At 41.2% G+C, this 21,678-nt stretch overlaps 2 protein-coding genes across 6 annotated transcripts in view; both read left to right on the top strand.

Moving 5' to 3' along the window:
* LOC109321881 (WD repeat and FYVE domain-containing protein 3) overlaps nucleotides 1-21,678 on the top strand; it is a 517,024-nt gene that overhangs the window by 327,556 nt on the left and 167,790 nt on the right. The gene's annotated exons all lie outside the window — the stretch shown is intronic.
* LOC109321882 (WD repeat and FYVE domain-containing protein 3-like) overlaps nucleotides 9,922-21,678 on the top strand; it is a 34,898-nt gene continuing 23,141 nt past the window's right edge. Inside the window, exons 1-3 of one of the 4 annotated variants that reach the window (XR_002104189.1) lie at nucleotides 9,922-10,157; nucleotides 14,634-14,684; nucleotides 17,182-17,218. Coding sequence is in view for 1 of the 4 variants with exons in the window: in XM_019552641.1 (XP_019408186.1) it covers nucleotides 10,144-10,157 (14 nt within the window). In the remaining 3 variants the exon portion in view is untranslated. Of the gene's footprint in view, nucleotides 10,158-14,633; nucleotides 14,685-16,313; nucleotides 17,084-17,181; nucleotides 17,219-21,678 lie in introns of those variants that run through there. The other 3 variants (XM_019552642.1, XM_019552643.1, XM_019552641.1) reach the window with 3 other exon arrangements.

The following is a 21,678-nucleotide window of genomic DNA, read 5'->3' as shown; positions in this document are numbered from 1 at the left end:
TGGGTTTGGGTCTTGATTGTGAATGGCCTAGTTGGAGTATGCTGTTGTTGAGGTGTGGACTTGTCATCCACATTTCCTTTCTGTCCCTTTAAAAAAAAAAAAAAACAACCCCCCCCCCAACCCCCCTCCCCAAAACCGAAAAAAAGACGAAATGGGAAAAATGACTCCAGCAATGAGGAGGCACGAAATATGAGCAACCATACTTATAGACACTTAGCTATCATGGGAAATGAAACAAGAACTTAGATTTTTTTTTAAATGTGTAGCAGTATATATAGTTGACCTAAATAGGCTGCTGTGCAGAAAAATAATGTTGCAAATGTTTAATTTACAAATCCCTTTTGTAGCTACTGTAGTCGCATCTAACTAACATGTTGACTTAGATGACCAAGCTTTTTCTTTCTTTCAGAGTAGTTTATTTTAAAATTTAATTCTTTATTTGATTGAGAATTTCTCTCCTAGGAGTTTTGGAAAGAAAACCAGAATTCTTGGTCACATCTTTTAAGTACAAACTGTAGTGAATGGTTTCAGAACAGTTATTAGATTTTTACACTACATATAAGTAACTTGCTTTTCTTCTTGTGGTAAAATTTAAAAAATATATACATTATTGTAGCTTGAATATCATGAAAACAGAATCCATTGCAACATGGATCATTCTTTGCTCTTTCCAGTCATGTGGCTAATTAATCTTGTACTAGTGAGGGAGAGATCAGCTGTGCCTGTATAATCAAACTAGCCTGCACACTGGTACAATAGGCTCCTGGGGATCACAGTGCACAGCTCTGAATTTCGCCTGACTTGCCAGACAGATGTTTACTTCTTGATGGGCTGGTAGTGACTTGTTGGCAGTGAAGTTCCATGTAATGTTTTTACAGAGGAAATAGCAGTGTGTTACTGTTAATGTCTAATCTAGAGCAGGTCTGAAACCCAAGATGCTTGAAGAATTGAAAAATACTAGGTAGGATAAGATACACATGCAAATCATTGCATTTGTGTGTGTGTGTGTGTGTGAGAGAGAGAGAGAGAGAGAGAGTTTTTTTCTGGAAAAGCTTGATATTAAAATATATAATTTTTTAGTAATTTTTTCCCCAGTATCTAGCTGCTGCTTTTGAGACTGCTCTTGTTTATTATGATGCAATATTAATAATGGTGTGTAGAATGGTGGCAATTAACAGATGTAATTAAAAAAGATAGTCACGGGGGATGTTTATAAAAGTAGGGACACTGTGTTTTATATAGGGGAAAATATAGGTTGCACTGTAATCTTAAAAATCTTAGGACATGTATAAGAAGTTAGTTTCTCACCTGGATTATCTATAAACGATAGCTTGAAAGTATGTCAAAAAAGTTAATGCCTGATATTAAGACATTATAGAACAAAACAGGAAAAGCAACTTTTTACAATAATAAAAAACAGAATAACTTTCTGCACCTGTCTCTTGAAGTTGCACACTGAATTTGTGTTTGGATAAAGATCTACCTCCTAAATCTGCCTGGTTTAATCTTGCAGTGAATATCAAACATTTGTTTGACATCGTGATGCTTTGCTAAAGGATATAGCAATTTTGACTTGGCTTCCTTGTCAAGCAAGGGTAAATGGGCAATGAAGAAACAAAATCTAATTTTAAAACGAGTAGCTGTGGTAATAGATATAGATATATACAGAATTAAAATTGTATTAAATGAATTTTTAGTTCTACAGTTTGAAAATGGTGTTGTGTTTAATGACTGACTCTTCTGCTCCCAGAATTTTATTAGGGAACACTAGAATGTTTCAACTTTGGTGATACCTCCTTTTATGGATAAAGAGTGGTGTAGTAAGGTGCTCCCTTAGACTATAATGGTCAATCTAAAAGAATGCATTTGTTTTAGAAAGCCACTATTGATTTTTTTTTTTTTTTTTTTTTTTTTTAAGCTGTAAAGCTGTTATCCTATTTCCTAGGCTACTTTAAAAAAATGTATTTAATCATTTATATGAGCGGCTGTCATGAGAACTGAAATCTTGTAATTGTGAGAGACGTTGTGATAAGGTTTTTTGATCCAAATCCCCTTTGAGCATGTGAAAGTCATGTGATCTGTGCAACACAGGTTTCCCTTGCTTTATGCGGGTTCTGTATGTGGAAATTCACTCTTATGCAATGATTCTTTTTATACCAAAAATTCATTATATGTGAGGTAAATTCACTCCTATGCAACAGGTGTGGTGGAAGCCCGTAGTCAGCTGCTTTGTGGAAGTGATGCGCATGAAAATATAGACTCCTTTGTGAATCTGTGCTTCTCATTCATTGTCTGCAACACGTGTTTCTACAGTTGCCATCCCCATTATGGCTTTTAAACATCCCGCCAGCTTCAGCTACCCCTCTCTCTGTGCTTGTGTGTACTGTCTGCTGTTGGCGAGTACCAAAATGTATCTTGTAAAAGTGGTAGAAATGGATTTTCTACCACTTGAATGAGGGTCATTAAAGTTGAGGTCTTAGAACTTACCCCTAAATTTGTTACATTGTGAAGTGGGTCCCTGTTATGCTCCATTTTCCAGGAACACGTGTACAGCATAAAATGAGGGAAACCTGTATAGGAAATTCAACTGATATTGGGAATAACTATTCTGCTATACAGGAGTACGTGTAGGGCTTGTTTCTTTTTGCATGAGACTTCTTAAAACTATAGCAAGGCCATCAAGCTTTGCAAATTGTTTTTGTTGTTTGGGTAAAATATCTGAACTTGTGGTTGTAGCTGTCACCTTTCAGTTCATTATGTTCTAAGAGAAAAGCTCCTTTCGGGAAATATTTTGGGATGAAGTCCTTTTAGATATGCCACCACTCGCACTAAAGGTGTATGCTTGTGAGGCCACTTAGAAACTGGACCAATGTGGATGGAAGAGTTTTGAGTAGAAGGGGTATAGATGGAGGAGAAACTGAAACTGGCCAGAGAGAGAAAAGACAGACCTTTAATGCCTCAAAAATGCTGGTAACACAGAACTCAAAAAGAGAGCCTCTTATTTGAGTGCTGAGTAAAGCAGGGTTGGAGCTGCAAGCAGGGAGAAACTCTCTTGTTGTTCTGATTCCTTCCACATTTGAAAAATGTAGCAGGATTGCACCAAAGATGATTTGCTCTCTCTGTCTTGTGCTAGGTCACTGTGTCATCTTTATGGTTGGCCTGTGATTTTCGTCCTTGTTAAATTTTCAAATTTTTCTTTGTCTTCTACCAAGCAGTGTCGTGGATACATTTGCAAAACTACTCAGTTATCCCCTTTCAGAATCCAGATTACTGTTCTCTTTTGTCTTGCTTTAATGAAAGAGCAAGCAAGAGATGCTAAGACCACTATCCTGTTACCTGGCGGTGACTCACTATGTTCTTTTCCTCATTACTTTTTTCTCTCCCCTCTTTATTTCTCTCTCTTTCCTCAAAGACAGTTGGGAAATACATGAGTGTGTGTTGGTGGCAGAAGGCAGGACAGGCTGGCACTTTAGAGACTAACTTGTTCAGAAATTATTAAGGTTTCATGAGCAACAGTCTACTTTTGTTAGATGTTGGTGGGCTGCTTACCAGTCAGGATAGGAGCCTAACACAGGCCCTTGCCTCAGGGCATAATTTATGGTTTTAAAGCAAAAGACAGAATACAAAACAAAACATATCTGAAACGTGCATGTTGATTACAGTTCCCCTAGAAGCTTTTGCCTTCCCTTCCCCAGCAACAGGGAAAGAGGGAATGCCCTTTCCGTCTGCCCCAGCTGCTTCTTCCTTATAAACTGCATAGCTGTGGGTTTAAGTAGGGATCCTGTAACCCTTTCCAGATATCATCTTCATCTTCGCAGTGGATTTTAGTTTTCACCTAAGATACAATCTTGTAGGTTTTTTAATACCTGTAGGGACGTGTATGGTTAAACGTTTAAACAACAAGTATATTTATTCCAGTAATGCATTACTGATTAACATTCAGTGCAGGGCACAGTCTGGCAGGGAGAGGAAGTGATACAGTGCCTCAGGAAGAGGAAGGCAGGAAGGAGGGAGGAGCAAGGATGTGAGGAGGTGTAGAGGTGAGGTGGGATTAGTACCCGTAACCTGTGAGGTTAAAATGTAAAACAGCAGCAGGCAGCTGAATGACTTGTTAGTTAAGCCATTAGCTGTTCCTTCACAGGTGCCCAGAAAGCAGCTGGAGGGAGACAACAGGCTAAAAGTTTAAACCCATCACCAATCCATACTGCCTGTTCCTTCCCTCTCAGTGCCTAAAGCAACTGCAGCAGGCTGGGAAACCCCTCACTGCTGCTGCCGCTGCTGCCTCAGCTTGTGGCTTCACGTGGGCTGTGTTGTCTGGTCTGGGTAGCACCACCTCCTCACCTCCTGTGAGGATCTGTGAGGATGCAAATTCCTTAGAAACAAAGGCTTCATACCAGCTATGAACTGCCTGCTCAGAAGAGTTCTCCGTCTATTGACTTCTCTGTGAAATCCTATGAAATATAAACTTTCATTTCTACCCAGGATAACTTTTATAATCTTTTCTTCAATGCCTGATGAAGGGTGTGTGTGCCTCAAAGCTAGCAATTAAAGAGCTTTTTTGCAAAAAATTGCTCTCACTCCTGTCCCTGGTGTGCTGCTCTGGGAGGTGGGGGAGGGTGGAGCTCCAGCTCTTGGCTACCTTCCACCCGCTTTGCCCACCTGGGACAGTGAACAGCCCCTGTGGGCAGGCAGAGTGGGTGGCAGGCAGCCAGAGCTCCAGTTGCTGGGAAGAAGCCATTGGGCTGAAGCATCCACCCGGAGCAGCACAGCGCGGCAGGGGTAGGGTTGGCAACAGTGGCAGCTGTGCTGGGTGGTTCATTGCGAGGCTCGGGGCCTGCTGGCACCTCCGAGTTGTCCTGGGCAGCAGGCTGCACAGCCAGCCCCCCATGCTGCCAGGCCAGGCTGTCATGGAGTCCCAGCTGACTAGAAAGGGCCCTGGCCTGGCCCGGCCCGGCCCTGCTGGGCTCTTCCCAGCTGGCTGCAGTTTTGTGACAGCCCAACCCAGCCTGGGCTGGGGAGCTGGGGGCAATCTGGCTGTGTAGTCCTTGCAGCTCTCAGCCCGAGCCATAGTTGGCTGAGAAGGGCCCTGCATCCATAGCAGAGCCTGGGCTTGGCCCCTCTGTGTGTGCCCTCAACAGCACCCACAGACAGTTTTGACTCAGCCTTGCAGTCCCAGCCCTGGGCCAATAGCAGGGTCAAGCCACCTGGCTCTGGCCAAGCCTCCCGCCACCCGAGCAGGAGCAGAGGGAAAAGCTGGGCAGACCCCAGCTGGGGTCCTGTGCCCGCCCAGAGATGGGGGAGTTTAATCTCCTGCCACACTTTCCGTGAGGCACCACCCCAGCCAGTGTGTGATCTTGGGGACAAGGCTGGCAAGGGCTGCTTCTCCCCCTCTCCCTCTAGGTATACCCTGGCTGGGGTCCCTACAGGCCAGGGTAGGGGTTTAAACTGCTCGGCAATCGTAACTAGCCCATGCAGGGGCCTGGCCATACCCCTCAGGTCAGCTTTCCCCCAGCCTTGATGCTGCTGAGGAAGAAAGGGAAGGGCTGCTCTAGTGCCCCCCAGGTTCTAGCTTGAGCCACTGCAGGCATGTGCCTTCATTTCTGGAATCAAAAGTTTATTTGCGAAGTCTGTTCACTTGCAAATTGGTTCAATCTTTGCAGGTTAGACCAAGGGTTTTCAACCTTCTAAAATAAGTGTACCCCCAGCAGCCCCTTCTTTAGGGGGGAGGGGGTAGTGGCAGCCCTGCCCATGCCCCACCCTGGCCCTGTTCCTGTGAGGCAGCTGCATGGGGTGGTGGCGCTCTGTCCCCACCTGCCCCCACATACATGGGACCTTTCAGAGTACCCCCAGAGGTATGCTAACCCCTGGGTTAGACTAACATGCAAAAATTGAATCAATTCAGCCTCCAGCTTTTCATGTCTGTCCCTTTCCTAGGGGTCACCTAATCCAACCTCCTTCACCATGCAGAATTTGTTGTTCTTAAACTATCCTTGATATATGCCTATCTAGCCCCTTCTTGTTTTCAAAACAAGGGAAGTTCCATAGCTTTTCTAGGGCGCTTGTTCCATTGCCCTATTGTTTCTTCTGTTAGGGAGCTTTTTTTGCATTCGATTTAATTCTGTTGTACTGTAGTTTCAATCCATTTATTCTTATTCAGCCCACTGTGATATAGAATGGTAGCATTTCTCCATCTTTATGGCAGCCATTCAATTATTTGAAAACTATCATGTGACCTGTTAATCTCCGTTTCTCCAAAATAGATGCAGCTAGTTTTTTTCAGCCTTTTTTAATGTGACATGTATTCACGTGACTTAGTCATCTTCATCACTTGCCTCTGGATCTTATCTGGTTTTCATAAATGCTGCTTAAACTGCAGTGTCCTAACTGTAACACGGGACTTCAGCTGAAGCCTAGACAATGCTAAGTAGAGTGGTGCTGTCACTTCCTGAGTCTCTTGCATACAATGATCTGTTAATTGATTTGTGATAGCATCACATTATTGACTTGTGTTGAATCTGTGATCCACCATATGCTACAAATCCTTTTTGGCAGTGCTGTTGCCATGCCCAGTTATCTACCATTGTGTGTTTGTTTGTTTTTCTTTCCTAATGCTATACATTTGTATTAGTTGAATTTTGTGTTGTGGTCCCTAATGTGTGTTGTACCCTGTCACAAGTTTTGCTGTTGACCAGTATACTTGCTGTTTTTGTAGTCAAGTCATTAATGACTGTTGAACAGTACTGAACCTAAAACAGATTCTTGTGGAATAGAAATAAAGACGATTTACCAATCTTATTTAACCATTGATAGTTATTGTTTGCTTGCAATTCTTCTCTTAGCCTTAAAGAAGAGGGGGGGGGGGTGTGTGTGTGTGTGTGTGTGTGTGTACACACAGGTGAAAGAAGGAAGAAGTTCTTTAGTTCACATTGTGGTAAACATTGCCAGCTATTTGCAGTGTCTTTTATATACTTTGGCTATTACGTTATTTGAGAATATGCACATTCAGTGCACGTGCCTTTCAGAGAGCTTGGAAATCTCTCTAAGATTCACTTTTTTTCCCCCCTCAACACTTTTCCTTTGTAGATTACAATACATTTCAGTTTTGAGTAACATCTTGTTCATTTGAGCAGAATAATTATATGGTAAGGCCTGGTCTTGTTTTTCTGTTTACTGCTGATGTAAGAGCTCTCTTTGGAAAGCTCATTTCAGTTACTTTGTTCTTGTCTGTGTACTAATGAAGCACATGTTTATTTCTCTTGTTTCCCAGTGTTTTTTCCTTCACCATTTTCTTTTCTAATCCTTAAATATCTTGTGGAGATTTGTAGCATCTCTTTCTGTCTTAAGAAGCGGTGTTTTAGCTTGTGCCATGTACTTCAGTTTTCCAAAATAAATCAAACTAGGATACAACTAGCATTGTTTGTCCCATTAATGCAAATGCTCTGATTCGAGCCTTTGAAAATGTGTCCAACATGGTAATACTTTACCAGGGAGAAATTTGAGATCTGATTGATTAAAGCTTGCTTTCTATTTGAAGGGAAAAAAAAGGGGGCGGGGCACGGGAGTTGCGGAAGGGAATACATTTTAATAAATATTTTATGATGTTGAATATAGTATTGTGACACTATAAAAGCTCCAAAAAAGTGTGGAATCATTTCTTGCAATGAATTACTTTTCAGAAATGAACAAAAGTGAATGTTTTCAGGATTTTGTTTTTCTTTTTTGGAAATAATTTGATTTCTTTGTAATCAAAACATTGTCAAGAGTTAACCGGTTTAATATTTCCTGTATATTCTTTAGTATAACATTCACTTGAATGTAATGCTACATAAATGACATGTACCACCAACTTACATTTTCCATTTTTAAAATGCTTTTGCTTAAGGATTTTGAGCATGAATTCGAAACAGAGTTATTTGTTTTTCCATTCATTTTGCTATAATTTGTGTCTGATTAACAGAAAATAAACTTCAATGATTACAGTGAAACTCTTGATAATTTGGAATGCTTGGGGTTCTCCCCTTCTCCCGCTACCCCTCCCCCAGTATCTCATTGGCTGATTTTTGTGACGTGGTGGTGATTTAATCCCATTAATGGACGGTAAAAATTATGGCAGTCTAATATTAATTGGGTGAATTTAATTTAGCAGAAGTAAGAAGGACTAACAGTGTACTAGTTTTTAGCTCCAAAACTGGTTGCACGGGAAGCCAAAGATTTTGGCCTTTAAATTGATACTTTTAAACCTATTAAAGATGAATTGTTATGTAGTGACCAAAAGTAATACAAGTGTGAGGGGGGAAATTAAAATGGAATTTTCTATCTTTATCTTTGTTTCCCTGTTCCTGGCCACTTAGTATTTCTCTTATCTCTGTGTTTTTTCTTTCTCTGTGTGGGAAACTTCAATAAAACTGGCTTGGTGTTTTAAACAGATTTCTTGTCTCATTGCTGGAGAGTAGGAGGAATTTTGTGTAATCCGGGGGACATGGAATAGTAATGGGTTTCATGCCAAGACTGTATTTTAAAGCAGGGGTTGTCAGCCAGGGGTACGTGCGGGCAGGCGGGGAGAAAGCACTGCTGTGCAGGCCCGCCCACCCACCCACCCAGATGGACATGGGGGTGGGTAGGGCAAGCTTGCATGTGGCAGCTGCTGCAGCTCTATCTTTGGCCACCAGGGGTACATTGCTCTGTGTCCAGCCACTGGGGCTACACTGATGCAAAAAGGTTGGCTACACTGATCCAAAAAGGTTGAAAGCCCCTTTCTTAAAGCATTACAGAAACGAGAATGCTTCCATGTTGATATGGTTAGGCCAGCATTGATGACTTCACACTTTGCTACTTAGAATTCGTGTAAATGAAGATGGCATGTTCATCCCTTTTAGGGTAGTTTCTACAGGCAGCCAATATTCTGAACTCAGTATAGGCAATACAGATATTGCAATTTTTGTGCTTCACTTACAGTACTAGAATGGCATTTGTTCTTAATGATTTAAATTGCAAAACTTTAAAATGAAATTTTAATATGTAACCTACAGGCATCACTCCAAAATTTACAGAATCAGAAAAATTTCCTCACATTACTAATGAGGTATTTTTTTTTAGTTTTATACCTTCTTAAAAATGTGTTCTCTCTGTTTGGTCTCACAGGCCTCAAGGGCCTATAACTGCCTTGATTAAAAAAAGGTAAAAACACGCATTTGATTTGATTTGCTTTTTGCTAATTGGCAGTGTAAGTGCTTGAGCAATGGAATATGAGATTCCATCCTTACCTCAATCAGGAGGGAAGTATATATTGGCATGGAGGCATCTGAGAAGCTTGCCCAGCTGCTGCCCTGCCAGCTAGTGGAGCACTATGTTTACCAGGGATGCATACATTTTTTTAAAAAAAGATAAATATATGTTTCTGTAGAAATTACTTCAAGAAATGTCACATCATGGCGAGTTTCACAAAGCTTGGCAGGCATGCAGACTTCAGGTAGATTTACGATTGGACCAAATTATCTGCCCTTGAGCTGTGCATAAATTAGGTAAACTAGGAATGATGATCTCTCATCTTACCCCTGTTTCTGTTTTTGTTTGATGTGATTCTCCTTCTGGACTTAATTTATTCCAAAAACAGCTTGGCTTTCACACCAAGGAAACAATCTGGGAAGCTTCCATGACATTATCCAAACCTTGTTTTAAACAAATGACTAACTTCTCGCTCAGTATTTACAAAAAAAACCTATCTTTGTGTTGGCATAGAGTGTAATGAAAAGAGAGGAAATGGGAATATACATTTCAAACAGAAAATTAGAAGCTTGGGGAGGAGACTTAAATGCATTCATGCAGTAATCACTTAGTTTTTTAAGAAAGATACAAATCCTTTATGTGATAGTTCGTGTTGATTCCAGATCACTTGTGGGTTCAGCAAACATGTTGTAAAATCAAGTGCAAGTATCTCTTTGGGCCAGGAATCGCTAGGATGGAGGAAGTTTTGAAGGAAGTCTAGTAGAAGGCATTGTTTACGAGTTTTTTTAAGGCAACCTTATGTGTGTGCTTCTTCTAGATGGTAAGAAAACCAAATCTCAGAGAAGTTGAAGGAATAAAGTCTTGAAAAATAAGTGGACATTGACCCTACTGAAATCAGAGTAGGGATACAACCTCTTCATGAGTGAAATTGGGTATCTGATGTTAAGTTCTTAGATTTCATAGACATCAGGGCTGGAAGGGACCTTGGGAGATCATCGAGTTTTGTTTTAACTTCCTTCCTTACTGCACCTATAATTCAGCCATGTGCTTGTTTTGGCTAAATACTGCTATCTTAGTCTTTGTATTCCCAATGTTTTTTGTTTGGAATTTATATTTATACAAATTTGTACAGATGTATATACATATTTTTATTTGTAACGTTATGAAACCAAAACTAAAGCCTTGGACAAATATGAAATTTGGAACTTGTATTGTTAGAAGTTTCTGTATACCTGGAGCTTTAAAGTGTCTATCAGCAGAGATGGAATGGTATAAGAAGAACGTCTTCACTATCCAAGAAGTAAGACTGTCTGAATAAGGAGATGTTAGGTCAGGAAACTGTACACTCTTCTGTGGTGCAAAAGATGCTCGTAATTTGGGTACAGGGGTTATAGTGGAGAAGAAATATCAAACTTCAATCAAGAAGGTAGAGTTGATAAACGAAAGATGCTTGCAGTAAAGAGGAAGATAGTGTGATATCTTCTTGGTCAATTGTCCATGCCCCTGCAGAGGATGAAGGCAAAGACTTGAATTTTATGAAAAACTAAAGCAGTCTGTTGTGTTCTTAACTGTCTTCTGTGAAGCAGCAGATGTTATTAGCTTCATAACACTGTTGCTTGTTTCATCACCGAGATTCTCTTTGCTTATTGTACTTGGCCAGGTAGCTCTTCCTATCTTAGCATTTCAGTCACCCAAAATGCTCTTCATGCTGCACCTTGATAACTTTTCGCATTCCCACATAAAAAAACCAAAACATTCCCAAACACATAAAGATACCTGGTATTCTCCTCATGAAAGAATTTGTGACTAGGCCAACCATATAATTACTTATCAGTACTGGTCCTTTGATGTATCCTCATAATACAGAGCAGATTGTGAGTTTGATCACTTTCTTGTGGCAGTAAAGGTTACACAGAGATTAACAACAACAACAAGAAAAAACAAGTTTAACCAATGGAATCAAGTAGAGTGGTTCAGCACAGATGCTTTTAAAAATGTGCAAGTAGGAAAAGAATACTGGCTAGAGCTCTACAGCAAATATTGTGCCCTAGGAGAGATACGGAAGATATGGATATTGAAGAAAGTAGAAAACACTCAGCAGGACAGTGAAGAAATCAGGAGTAAATCAGATAGGAGTAAGATTGAGAAACAAGAAGAGAGAGTGATTTACTGGAGAATGTGAACAAGCAGTATGCATAAGAAGACATAATATAGCACAGCAAAATTCAGTGCAGGGCAACACTACTGCAGAGAAACAAGGAATTTGATCAGGAAAAAGAAACAATCATAGCTAAAACAGAGTTGCTGAAATGCAAGAGAAGAGAGTAATCAAGAATCTAAGAGACATCTGTTTAGAGGAGTTAATGAAAGGAGAGCTTACCAGCCAAGGTCGACAGTGGTGTACAACAGAAATGGTAATCTGATAAGAAATCCTGAAGGCTTGAAAAGAATATTTTGAAGAACTTGTAAATGCAGAGTATGAAAACAAAGGAAGAGTTGTTGAATATCAAACAGTGAAAGTTGAAATAGTGGAGCCATTGGTAGAGAAGGAAATTTACCAGTACAGGTTCAAGAAAGATGCATCAGCTTATGATCTGATCAAATGCCAAAGAAGCTGGGCTTGTTATCAATGTCAGCAAGACTAAATAGGCAGTCACATTCAGAAATAAATCTTAAAATCATAGGAAGATAAGGCTAGGGAATGACTGTGGAAAAGGTAGATAAATGTAAATAATTTAGAACAATACCATATTTACTGGAATCTGTGGTGACCCTGAATTTTAAGACAATTCCCAATCAATTAGATTCTATACATTGAAAATTTTAAATAATGTGTTATAATTTTCTGGGTATTGAAACTCATGATTGCAGGATTGTCTTGAATTGGTCTCCCTCCCTCCCCCCCCAACTGCTACAGCAGGGAAAACAGTGGCTGTGGGAAGACGTCAGGTGGCCCCTCTATATGCTTGCACCCCTCACTTTTTTTTTCACCCTATAGCCTTTCTGCCCTCCTGTCACCTGCACCCTCTCGCCCACTCCCCCTAGTCTCTGCTGGGCCTCCCCCTCTCCCCCAGTTATTGTCTGGCACTGCTCATGCTCTGTTCTGTGCTATGTCACAGACCACAGCATGCTGTCTGACAGTAGCTGGGGAGGGGGAGAATGAAGAGGTGGGGACGGAAGCTACAGAGGACAAGTGTAGGATGGGCCAGGAGCCTGTTGTGGGTCTGACTCTGGCCCCAGCCCAGGCTCAGGGCCAGAAAAGACTTGTCTTGAATAAGCTGAGATTTCAGAGAATGAAATATGCAGCATATCACAAGAACTGGTGAGAGGATGCATGAGACAGATTTTGGAAGTTGAGGTGGGGGGTAACAGACCTCAAGGCAGTAATAACATAAAAACTGATCCAGGAGGGATAGATCAAGATGGAAGTGGAAGGAGGTTTTGCAAGATAGGAGGAGATGGAAAGAAACCTCTAGCAATTCTGCTAGCCATAGGACACAGTTTACCTTCTCGTCTACAGTAGCAGTTTTTTGTGTGTCAAAGGATGAAGTCATTATTACTTATGAAGTCTATTTGTCCTAAAACTTTAATAAATTTGCCTTTAAATGCTGTTTACAAATTGTCTCTCTTATACCTGCACTCTAAGTTATTAAAGTTTAACAGTGTACAAGGACTTTATGAAGACCCTGTGTGTGTGTATTAGTGGCCCTCCAACCCAAATAATTGCCCACCCCTGTGGTAAAGCAACAGAAACCAGCTTTTATTTACCCTGGAAGAAGTACTGATATGATATAACTTGCATGAAGTGTGAAACAACAGAGGCTGCTGAGGATGAGAGCCTACCCCAGAGATGAGCTGTTGTACTTGGATCTGCCTCAGTACTTCTTCCAGGGTAAATAAAAGCTGGTTTCTGTTGCTTTAGCACAAGAGTGGGCAGTTATTTGGGTTGGAGGGGCACTTCAGGAGTTTTGGTGAGTTGTTGTGGGTATGTTGACCCTGCTCTGGGGCAGAGCTGTGATCTGCTCCCCTCATATCCCTCTGATGGGCGCCGGTTCTACAGGCAGGGATGCACAGGGAGCAGATTGCAGCTCTGTCCTGGGAGTCAGCCCTGCACTTCTCAGTCCAGCCCTGGCCCCTGCCCAACCCACCCATCTCACTCCCAGATGCCAGTCCCCACCTGCTCGCAGGCCCATCTCTTCTGCCCAGCTGAGTGTGACCTGCCCATGGGGTCCTGGTTTGGTTTCCCTGGAGACCCTTCCTGCCTGCTTCGCCCGGTGTGCAGGGTGGATGGGCCAGGACACCCAGAAAAGCGGAGCCAGGACCAGTAGTGACTCATAGTGGCAGCTGGAAGGAGCTGCCGCTGCTGGGAAGCCAAGTCTGGCTGCTATGCCACTCCAGCCCTGTTGTGCACCCAGGGGCAGCAGGGTGGGTTGCATGCTCCATGGCCCAAACCAAGCGAGTTACTGCAGACTGGATAGAATCCCATGGCAGATTGGATCCGGCCTGTGGGCCATTTTTTGCACACTGGTGCTGTAGCAGCTGAATTGAAATCATACTCAAGGTCTTAGTTCTTATCTTTAGAATCCTTATTGTCTTGCTCCCACAATTTCTAAAAGGATAACTATAAAAGGTCAGGATAACTTTAAATGTGGATTAAGTAGCTGCTTGGTTTGCTTGACTGGCTGTTGTGCATACATGTTTAATTACTTACAAGAATAATTCAATATGTAAATGGTGCAGTACACCAAGGTTCTTTTAAAAATATGGTATCAGCAAAGTAAAGACTTTTAAAGGCTTTTTTCCAAAGGATAAATAGGACAAAAATACAGCTAATAGATCGAATGGTCTATTTTTAAGTTATCTGGGGAAATAGTATCGGCTTAGCCAATAGGCCACTCCTTTGTTAGAGGACATGGATTCTGTCTGGTCTTGGACATACTGTGACATATCCATACTGCCCAAGAACATCAGCCGGAGCTTAAGACATCTCTTTTTTCTTAGCCTGTGGAACAAAGCAAATATTCCCTTGTTTTGTGATCTGTAGATTAAAAGCACTGTTTGAAAGTTGTTTGTTGTTTCAAGGCATGCTGGCATTCAACTTTATTATCAAATACACTAAGGAAAAAGCAGTTGGAAAAAGCCTTTAAAAATTGAGGTCTTCAGAAAACATGGGTTCCATGAAGGTAGAAAGAAGTAAGATCCAAATTTAAAAACAAAAACAAATTATAGTAGACATTTTTATTATTTCTACTTTTAATATTGCTTTTATTATTGATCCCCTTTTAATATTGCTTGTAAATATTGCTAGTGTCTTTCTATGACCGGGTAACTAACCATCTGGACAAGGGACACGAGGTTGATGTCACTTGCTTAGAATTCAGTAAAGCCTTTGATTCTGTTTCCCACAGGATACTCTCAACCAAACTGGAGGGTACTGGACTGAACCAGCCAACAGTGAGGTGGGTGGAAAACTGGCTTAGAGGCTGGGATGGCCTCATCCTGGAGGGCCGTCTTCAGTGGTGTCCCCCAGGGATCAGTGCTTGGACCCATGCTTTTTAGCATATTTAGTAATGACTTGGATGAGGGTGTGGGAAGCTCAATGATTAAGTTTGTGGATGACACCAAGCTGTGGGGAAATGTGGGTGCATCAGAGGATAGGGGTAAGGATCCAGGATGACTTTGACAGACTGGTTCTGTGGGCTGAACATAATCGGATGAGGTTTAACAGGGAGAAGTGCAGGGGTTCTTCATTTGGTAGGAAGAACCTACACCATAACTACATGATGGGTGGCGGTCCACTGGCTGGCACAGCATCTGAGCGAGACCTGGGGGTTACAATCGCTCGGAAGATGAACATGAGCCAACAGTGTGATAAGGTTGCCAGCAGGGCAAATAGAACTCTGGTGTGCATCAGCTGATATGTCACCAATAGATCCAGGGAAGTGCTCCTCCCTCCCTACTCAGCACTGGTGAGGCCTTAGCTGGAGTACTATATGTCCACTTCTGGGCACTGCACTTCAAGAAGGACATGGATAAGCTCGAGAGGGTACAAAGAAAGGCCACCTGCATGGCCAAGGGCATGGAGGATGGGCCCAATGAGAAGAGATTCCAGTAACTGGGCCTGTTCAGTCTAAGTAAGAGAAGGCTGAGAGGTGACTTGATAGCTGCCTACGAGTATATCAGGGGTGAGCACCAAGATCTTCGGGAAGGAACCTCAAGGGAGGACGAGGACCAAAGGGCCTAAGCTGATAGAGGATAAATTCAGTCTGGACATAAGAAAAAATCTTTTTCTCTGTAAGGGTCACCAGAATTTGGAACACACTCCCAGCAGAAGTGGTGCAGTCACCATTCTTGGAGGTGTTCAAGATGAGGCTGGACAAGCATCCTGTTGAGCTCATATGAGCCCAATAACTTTTTTCCCATGGCAGGGGACTGGACTTGATGATCTTACAGGTCCCTTCCGGTCCTTCAGTTCTACGATTCTAGAAAATACAAATATTTCCCAGATTCATCATTTAGCATTCAACTGAACAATTACTGTACACATTACAGTACAATCGCAACTTACGTGGGGGTTACATTCTGAAGTCAGTGTGTATAGTTGGAAATAGCGTATAGCTGAAATTGCCGGGCTTCGGTGCCAAGCTGCTGCCGCCGGGCCCAGGCAAGGCTGCAGCTGAGCGTGAGCCCCCCCCAGCCCTCCAGCCATGCCGGCGTGTGCAGGCAATACCATGCGGCGCCATGTGGCGCTGTGTTACATGCTGTGCACCCAGCTCTAGCACCCAAGTGTAAAGCTGAATTCGCTTAAGTTAAATACGCGTAAGTTGCGACTGTACTGTAAACATAAATTTTCGTATTTTATATAGAAATTGGTTGATGGATAGATGTTAATTTTGTCAAATCTGAAACAAATGGTTTAATTCTTATCTTTACTAACGTGAAGCTTGCTTAGAGACCGAATTTGAGGCCGTAAGAATATAGAGACTATGCTTAAGGTTTTTCCCCCCTTTTTCTTCAACCTTGTCTCACTTTTGTATAAACTTGCTCAAAACAATTTTAAAAAATCCAAAAATGTAATTATTAGTCTTCAGAGTGGAGAAAAACCTAATCCATGAGTCTGCTGTGCATTGATTAAGAGGGTACAGTTAACATGCTTATGCCTTTTTAAGTCTGCATAAGAGGTGTATGCAAGTCAACACATTTGAAGAAAAAAAGAAATCTTACAAACTACTATTGTACTATTTGAAATAGAACGTGGTAGGAAATTTTACTTTCTGGAAGCAGAATTTAAAATGTTTATTTGAATAGTGGGAGTCGTGCTGAGATGCAGGGGGAAAAAGTACATTTTCTAAAAAAAACAAAACAAAAAACCTACATTTGAGAGCTACATATGCACTGCTGACAAGAGCATTGATTTAACTTCTCTTCTATGATAAATAAAGATATAGGAAGCAAACTGTAAACATATATCAGTTGGCAGCCAGAATTGTATCTTAGATATTATGGAAACAGTGCTGCTGCTGCTGCTTGGCAAAGAAGGTTCAAATTCTGATTTGAGGACTGGATTTAATAAGTTTTATGGTTTTATGCAATGCCTGAACAGAAATCATGAAGCCTTAAATTTCATTTCCACCTATATACTTTCAGCAGTAGCCATGCAAATTTTATAGTTCTTATTGCCATTTTTTGGGTAATAGTACACTCTACTTAATGCATACCAGGCAACTGTTGAACATGATGTTAGCCCTAATTTTTTGCCTCTTTATATTAGAACAGTCTCTCCATTTCTGTGTTTCAGTTAAGGGCAGAAACTGCTGAAGTTTAAAGGAAGTCTTTGGCCCACTGTCTATTTCATAAGGTAATCCTACTCCATTTAACTACATAATTGGTGAAACAGCCATCAATTTCAAGGACTCAAAAGCATACTGGAACTGACTAGGCTTTTTCAATTTCAAGGCTGTTACTAGACACAGGAGGAACTCTGAGAAATAAGGTAAGAACATTAATGAATAGTCTGAAAGGCTTTAGCCCCTTTTGTCCCTGTAGTTAATGGGCATTGCACACACTTAGTTTGGGTAAGTGTATAGCTTGTTTTCAGTCCGGAGGCTGTGCACCTAATCAAATACATTCATTGTTATGAGAAAAACAGAAATATGCTCTATATGGGATAATGATACTTGAAGCCTGGAAGTATTATATGCACATTTAGAAAATTCAGTTTTTAAAAACAAGTGGATAATTTAAAAAAAAAATTGTTTGCCTTGACCCAGTTTTTGGATTACCAGGTACTAATTTTAGTTGTCTGAATATTAGGCCCCCGCTATACATTACAGGTACTGCACAAATAACTGGGTATCGCACAAAATCATTGTGCCATTACTTTGAGACCAGTTCTATGTGCAGAGAAGCTATTGCACAATAAAAAGCTGAAACCAGTTCTAGAAAGAAAATTATTCTCCTGTTAAAATTGGGGTGGGGGGAATGAGTGGAATTTGTCCTTTATTCAGAGGTGCAGGTCATCAGCATTTCATAAGGACAAGCTGGGGCTCCAAAGGAAAAAGTAGTGTAGTAGTTCTCAACGTTTTTGTACTCAAGGCACCCCTCACTGAGCTTGAAGCACCCCTCTTTAGACTTGATGTCCTCCATAACTTTTATGAATTAAGTGGCACCCAATTTCAAATGAATTTGTATATTACAGTGCTTACCTCCTTATACAGGGGCTGGGCAGTAGGGGTGGGAGGTGGTCCAGGCAGGTAGAAGCCTTAGCTGGGCTCACCTATTTATCTCCTCACACCTCATAGCACTCTTCAAAAAATCTGGCATCACCCCAGGGTACACCCTAGTTGAGAATCACTGGTATATAGTGGATTTGTTTGTTAGAAATGTTAGGATTACTATGTAAATACTCCAAATGAATAGAACACCTCTTACCACCTCTTCTTGCCCACTTAAAAGGTAAAATGTTCATCTACAGAGTTTATTTTTCATGTGGTTGCTTGACCTTCCTCTTGACAAAACTAACAGCAAGGTATCTAAGTATTCTACTGTGAACTGCTTGGTCTTTTTGATTCTGAAATGTAACCCACAAAAGAATTAAAAATGCAGGTCCATTAGCTTCTCCTAGTAGCTAATCTAGATGTGTCTAGATTAATTTTGCCAGTTTTCTACTATAAAACACAAATGAAATAAATAATTTTGAAGACAGAATTAGTTTTGTTTCCTTTTTTTTAATTACTGGTATCTTTTTAAATGCCAGTGCAATGGTAGAAAAAATACTCCTGACTAATTACAATGCAGATAATTATCTATTGCTTATTTTAAATAACACCCTTTTGAAGCTGTAGATGCATTGCTTGGGCCTATAATAGCTATTGTGAAACTAAATACAGAGTGGATTGTGTAGCTTCTATCAGTCTACTTTTCTTTTAACAAATGTTTTGATATCTCCAATTAATATTACTCCTCCATTACCACACCCTAATTGTTCCTCATTACTGTGTATATACAATATACTGTTGTTTTATTATGAATCTGTGAACTTCTTTATATGTTTATTTTATGAAGTGTGCCTACTGCATAAGCAGTCTGCCTCCTGTTTGCCTTTAAAGCTTAATAAATGTTAATAATGGATGCCACTGTCTCATTCATGTAAGTGAGGAGGTATCCTTTGTAATAGTTACAGTAAGTGTTCCTTGTCTATGTATCAGATCAGCTCTTAGGGAATTCAGTTATTTTCGTATGTTTCTAGAGAAGGAGTGGGGACTAAAGCAGAGAACTGTAGATTTTTATTTCAGGGCCTTTTTAAAATGAGTCTGCCTTTGTGGCATAGGAAGTGTAGAGAAATTGGGAAGCAGTAATGCAAAACCATTAACACATGCCTGCCTTTCAGTCAATAGAAGAAAATGAGGGAATGATTAACGTAATATTATCTTGCTGACAAGTTAAAGTCCCTTTGCCTATAGGCTTAAATATCTGTTGCTTCTAACTCCAGCACTGACAAGTATTGGAAGTATTTTTCTAAAGGCACTAATTATTGACTTAAGACTGGGAAAAAAATCTCACCATTTAGATGACAAACAATAGCATCAGTTTTTGCTGTAACCATTCCTATCCCAGACACCCTAGTTAATATATGTTGCATCTCAGGGCTCTTAATACGCATGCTTTTTCCAAACCCTTGTCAGTCGACAAGGCTATGAGATTGTCAGAAGCTGCGAGTCACAAGTCAGTCCTTCCAGACTTTGTGTGTTATTTTGAGTTATTAGCTGTCTTGTCCCACTATTGGCACTGGAGAGGATTCTGCCAGATTGGTTTGGACTCCTTTTTCTTTTGGTGAATTTCTTGAGGCTCCAGGCAAACCAACAAATCATCTTTCCTGCAACTTATTTTTTCCGTAGCCTTTCTCTTTTGCTGTGCACCTTCCATCTCCTTATTTCTTAGGGCGGCAGCCACATCTGCATGATAAATTTACCATGATTGGCAACATTGTCTTCAAATAGGCTGTGCGTTCCAGGCAGGCCTTAGCTGAGACAGGAAGCAGTGTAGTTGTGTTGACCCAGCATCCTGGGTAGCCTAATTGGCCTTGTCACTCAGCAAGAAGCTCTTAAATATTTCATCAAAGCAGTGGAAGAGTAGTTTCTAGGTCACAAAACCATTCATTATGGTTTATGGGCCCTGGCAGTTTGTTTATCACAAAATTAACATGCTACACCTACAGGCAGTTTATTGTGTGGTATTGTGGCTGGCTTGTTATTTTATTTGCTAAATTTGGAACACATTTTGTGGCTGGTTTGAATCATGCTTTTGATTTGAATGTGAAGTATGTATGCTCATACTCCTTCCCTCCCTTCTGCCTTACCTCCACCAGAAGGGAGGGGATCAGGAACCTTACAGGCTGTCCTTCAAAGGTCTGGGCACTTGGGAAACCCTGTCTTGGGGACCAGCTCCTTGATGCTGGGCTCCTCATGCACCAGGAAATGTAAACATGTGCCAAGGAGGGCAGCATCAAGAAACAGTTCTCCAGTGCCTGGCTGCCCAGCATGCCCAGATCTGTCTGCCCAGATCTGGTCCAGGCTCCCTACAAACTGGCAGATGCATGATGGGATCTGAGCCCTAGATCCCTGAAACTGCGCATTTGTCGGTCTTGAACATCTGGCATGGCAGGACATGTGATCTGATTGATTGATTTTTCCAGATCTGGAATAAAATCCCATCACACATTTAAATTAATGTCTGCCAGTGGACTAAGACATCCACTGACATCCTTTGAATCTTTGCTGCAATTAACTGATTCTGCTAGCTGGTGTGGTTAACAACAAGTTCAAATGGGTTTCAAGCATCTGCTGTCAGGACAAGTTTGAGGAGTCCTGCATTCTCGTTTGGATGCTAACTTTTCTGCATCTTTGTATAAAAGATTGGTTTTCTAACATTTTGACATTTGGGAGAAACAGATGATTTTACACTCAAGTTGCAATTTTTTTTTTTCTCTCCACTATAAACAGTTGCTTAGTTGCTGTTCAGGCAGCTGCCCTCCAATTTTATCTGTACAAACTTATGTAAAATACATCATATATTAAGTAGCATCATGTAAATTGGCATGCTAGACATCTTGCTTTTGTCATATATAATTAGGTAAAAAGTAATGAATTATAATTAAGGATCTGAAATTGAGGAGCTAGACAGTCAATTTCACAGGTTGATCACAGGGTCAGTTGCCATTTTTGTGGACTTATTGTGGCGGAGTCCCCCTTTGCCTCTGGCCAAGAGGCCCTGGTGGCCCTTTCCCTCACTACTGATTGGCCAAGAGGACTGCCTGTTGCACAGCCCCACCCCTCTACTGATTGGTGGTGAGGTGTTGGTCTGCATGACTGGAAGCCCCTATAGCCAGTCAGCAGCAAAGGGTGCAGAGGGCCTGTCACACTGGCAGCTCCCTGTGCCTATCCCCTGACCAGCTGTTAGACCATGCTGCAGTGGCCGTGAGGGACACTGGCTCCTACTGGGGAGCCAGCATTTTACTTTTAATAAGGTGTCCCTCCCCCTGACTCCCCACGGATTTTGCAGACTATGCCCGATTTTCAGTTTCTGCAAAATTGCGAATTAAATACCTAATTATAACGTATGTGCAAATGCTGCGTGAAACAAGGATGAATTATACGGCAAAGATAAAAGTTAATGTGTCTCAAATTTTAATCATATTTATAATTTAGTGAGTAAATATTCCAGACTCTTTCTATTCACTTTCCTTATGGAACCATAATTAGACTAGATAACAGTGAAAATTATTTAAACTTTTCATTTGAGATGTTTCAACTGAGTTTAGAACAGCCAAACATGAAGAAGCCAAACTTTAGACAGTTGATTCTGTGATCTCTGGGGGCAGAGCTGGATAAGTGAGGAAAGTCAGGGTTTTTCTGCTTCTCCATACCCACCCCTGGGATCTCCAGGGACTCCTCT

Source organism: Crocodylus porosus, unplaced genomic scaffold (genome assembly GCF_001723895.1).
Source record: "Crocodylus porosus isolate Cpor-Errol unplaced genomic scaffold, CroPor_comp1, whole genome shotgun sequence".
NCBI classification, from domain to species: domain Eukaryota; kingdom Metazoa; phylum Chordata; order Crocodylia; family Crocodylidae; genus Crocodylus; species Crocodylus porosus.
The sequence above is the reverse complement of the archived record's forward strand: the minus strand, read 5'-3'. Positions and strand labels throughout refer to the sequence as shown.